Consider the following 3100-nt stretch of genomic DNA (forward strand, 5'->3'; position numbering starts at 1 on the left):
GGGTTTTTTTTTTACACCCCCCCCCCCCCCCCCCCAATCAAATTTTATGGGCAAACAAGACAGTCATTTTTAGCTAGGAGTTCCAAGGGAACATTAATCAATGGCTCTTGTTACTATAGAGTTGGTTAACAAACGGCAAATTAAAGTCGTGTTGGGTCGAAATATGAATTGTTTTTCATCATTTTGTTCGAATCCTTATCATGTTTAGTCGAACTAGTAAAAGGGTCAAAGATTAAATCTATCAACTTTCACAATTGTAATTTTTTAATTTCTCTTGTAAAGGGCCAGAAAATGAAATGGAAGGAACACTAGAACAGGTCACACTAGAACAGGTCAAAAACATTTCTTTTGTGGGTAAGTAGCTCAAACTATCAGAAGTGAGTAGCGAGTTTAGTGCAAAGTAGAAAAAGTCATTAAACAATCAAAAGCGTGCAAGTCAATTATTTCCCCATTTTCAACAAAACCCCCATACAAAAAGCTATAAAATTCAAGAAAATTGATAGGCAATAAGTACATAGAAATCAAGAAAATTGAGAGGAAAAGCCATGGCGTTATCTGTATTACTGAAACGAACGGGGTTGATGAAGTCAATGGTCAACAACTTCGGGGCATCAAGGGCTTACGCATCGGTTGCAGTGGGCACGGACTTGATATCGGCTGCACCAGATGTCTCTCTCCAGAAGGCTCGCTCCTGGGACGAGGGGGTTTCTTCCAAGTTCGCCACCACTCCTCTCAAGAACATTTTTAAGGTCCCAAATCAAAATTATTGTTTAAATTTTGAGGTTTTGAAAATTATTTTTAATTTTAGTTACAACCGTTTGAAATACTGTATTTCACTATCTTTTTGGTTTTTGTTGTATTGTGATTTTCAGGATAAAAAAGTTGTCATCTTTGGCCTCCCTGTAAGTTATTTATTTTCATCTCCATTCTTTAATTTATCTACACGCAAGAAGAAAGAAAATTCGTAAACGTATTTTTTTTTTTTTTGGGAAAATCAGTGCGTAATTTTTCCTTATTTTAAGAGAAAATGGAAAATTTAGGAAGATGGCATTTGGCATTTTAGTGGCAATAGCTTCACTTAGAAAATAGAAGTGATTTCCGTTATTAATTTATGATTCTTTTAATGAAGGAAAGATTTAAACCATTTTTGAATGACAGTGAAGTACTGTAATGCAATGGTAGTTTGAGTCCTTGTACATATTTATGGAGTTGGTGATAATTATTGAGTTGTAATGCTAGTGTTCATTGGCGGAATCCGGCCTATGCACGTAAACGCCTGAGTTTCTTCTATTATAAGTTCTCCTATGCAGTCAGCCGTTATTATCAATCTCTTCTTTAGTGCTAATGCTTATTTTTGTTCTGGTGGTGATGAAATATATATCTATCTTATGCTTAAATTGGGGGAAAAAAAATAAAAAAGGGTTCAGGGGTTTCCTACAGTTTTATTACTTCTTTACATATTTTCTGTTTTTGATTAACAAGACATAAATTACTGAGAAATTATTTAATCCGCCCTATATTATAATCGAAGATTGGAATCAGAAGGTTATACAAACTAGGATATTAGGGAGCTTTTTTTTTTTTTCATGCGTCTTCTCATGTTTCTGTTTTTCATGTTGAACCAATCACAAGGGTGCCTACACTGGAGTTTGTTCGGCTCAGCATGTGCCTAGCTACAAGAACAACATTGATAAGTTCAAGGCAAACGGAATTGACTCGGTGATATGCGTTGCTGTTAATGATCCCTATGTAATGAATGGCTGGGCCGAGAGACTTCAGGCTAAAGAAGCTGTAAGCTATTATTTTCTCTTACTTTTCTAACCCACACAGGATACAAGTAGTGAAATGGGTGAAGTTGTTTTGAGATTTTATCAGTAATTCTGCATCAACAGAAATGAAATTTGTTGTGAAAAATGTAATTACTTGGTAAGGACTCAAGTGCCGCACTTTTAACAGTTTTAAGGAAGAAAACAAACTAAATCCTTTTTTATTTTATTGCCGTGTCCTATCTAGTACTGTATGTCAAACATTCGCTCAAGGTATCTTGTGCAAAAAATGAAAGTAATTTGCTTATTTTCTCTTTCTGTGGCTATTATTTGTACTGCCTTTAGGATTTGGTTATTCATTTCTGTACCTGGCAAACTTGTATAGGGTTTTCATTTCTTGACTTTATATAACTTCCCACTTATATGTTCTGCTTATGAGGAGAATGAATGAAGCTTATATAATTCAAAAACTCATCTTATCTTATAATGCAGATTGAATTTTACGGAGATTTTGATGGGAGCTTGCACAAGAGTATGGACTTGATGATAGATCTATCCTCTGCTTTACTGGGACCTCGATCTCATAGGCATGGATTCTCTACCCTTGTTTCTATCGAATAATTGCTGTTTTTCCATCGTAGTTTTATGCTTCAAGAGGAACTGACACTCACCTTTTTCTTGCACAGGTGGTCAGCTTACGTGGTTGATGGGAAAATCGAAGTCTTCAACTTGGAAAAAGCTCCATCGGAATTTGAGGTTTCTGGTGGAGATGTTATTTTGGGACAGATCTAGACCAATATTTCCTTGGCAGATGATGGGCTAGTCTTTCCAGTTTTTGTATATTTCCATTTGCCATACCGGATGAGCACAAGTGGTATCAGCAATATGAGAAAATAAGTATCTAAAATACATTATGATCAATAAATGTGTACTTGTATAATGCTTGATGTTGCTCTCCCCGGCTTCACTGAATATAAGGTGGTTGATCTTCATTCTGTTTAATCTCGAAATTATTTCCCAGCTAATATTTTCTCAATCCCTCCGTTCTAAAGATGTCTATCTCCCTTGTGATTTTGTTGATTATATCAATTTGATGGCTAACTTGATTATATTTCAATATCATGTTTGTGTGCCAACAGTTGGCCAGAACTACCATTGGCGGACCCACAGTGGGTCCTGGTGGGTCAAGTGACCCACCAACTGAAAATTCAGTCTTTCTTCTTTATTTATTTATTATTATTATTATTTTTTAAATGGAATTGAGGATATGATCAAGTACTCCAATTTCAATCTAGTTTAGGCGATTTTATGGTAATGGATTCTTGTTGTGATTT

At 35.4% G+C, this 3100-nt stretch overlaps 1 protein-coding gene across 1 annotated transcript; it reads left to right on the top strand.

Moving 5' to 3' along the window:
- The first annotated feature begins 386 nt into the window (after positions 1-386).
- Positions 387-2802, top strand: LOC111382560 (peroxiredoxin-2F, mitochondrial). Its single transcript, XM_023006579.1, has 5 exons — positions 387-749; positions 873-902; positions 1633-1791; positions 2259-2353; positions 2453-2802. The coding sequence occupies exons 1-5, from the start codon at positions 546-548 to the stop codon at positions 2556-2558; spliced, it is 594 nt and encodes a 197-aa protein (XP_022862347.1). The 5' UTR covers positions 387-545; the 3' UTR covers positions 2559-2802.
- The last annotated feature ends 298 nt before the right edge of the window (positions 2803-3100 follow it).

The sequence above is a fragment of the Olea europaea genome, unplaced genomic scaffold, assembly GCF_002742605.1.
Source record: "Olea europaea var. sylvestris unplaced genomic scaffold, O_europaea_v1 scaffold2520, whole genome shotgun sequence".
Classification (NCBI taxonomy): domain Eukaryota; kingdom Viridiplantae; phylum Streptophyta; class Magnoliopsida; order Lamiales; family Oleaceae; genus Olea; species Olea europaea.

What these genes read in the sequence shown, in the direction of transcription:
- LOC111382560 (XM_023006579.1), top strand. Translation starts at nt 546, where the DNA reads ATGGCGTTATCTGTATTACTGAAACGAACGGGGTTGATGAAGTCAATG. An exon ending in TTGTCATCTTTGGCCTCCCT is followed by an intron (nt 903 to 1,632) that starts GTAAGTTATTTA and finishes ACCAATCACAAG; the next exon opens with GGTGCCTACACTGGAGTTTG. An exon ending in GACTTCAGGCTAAAGAAGCT is followed by an intron (nt 1,792 to 2,258) that starts GTAAGCTATTAT and finishes CTTATAATGCAG; the next exon opens with ATTGAATTTTACGGAGATTT.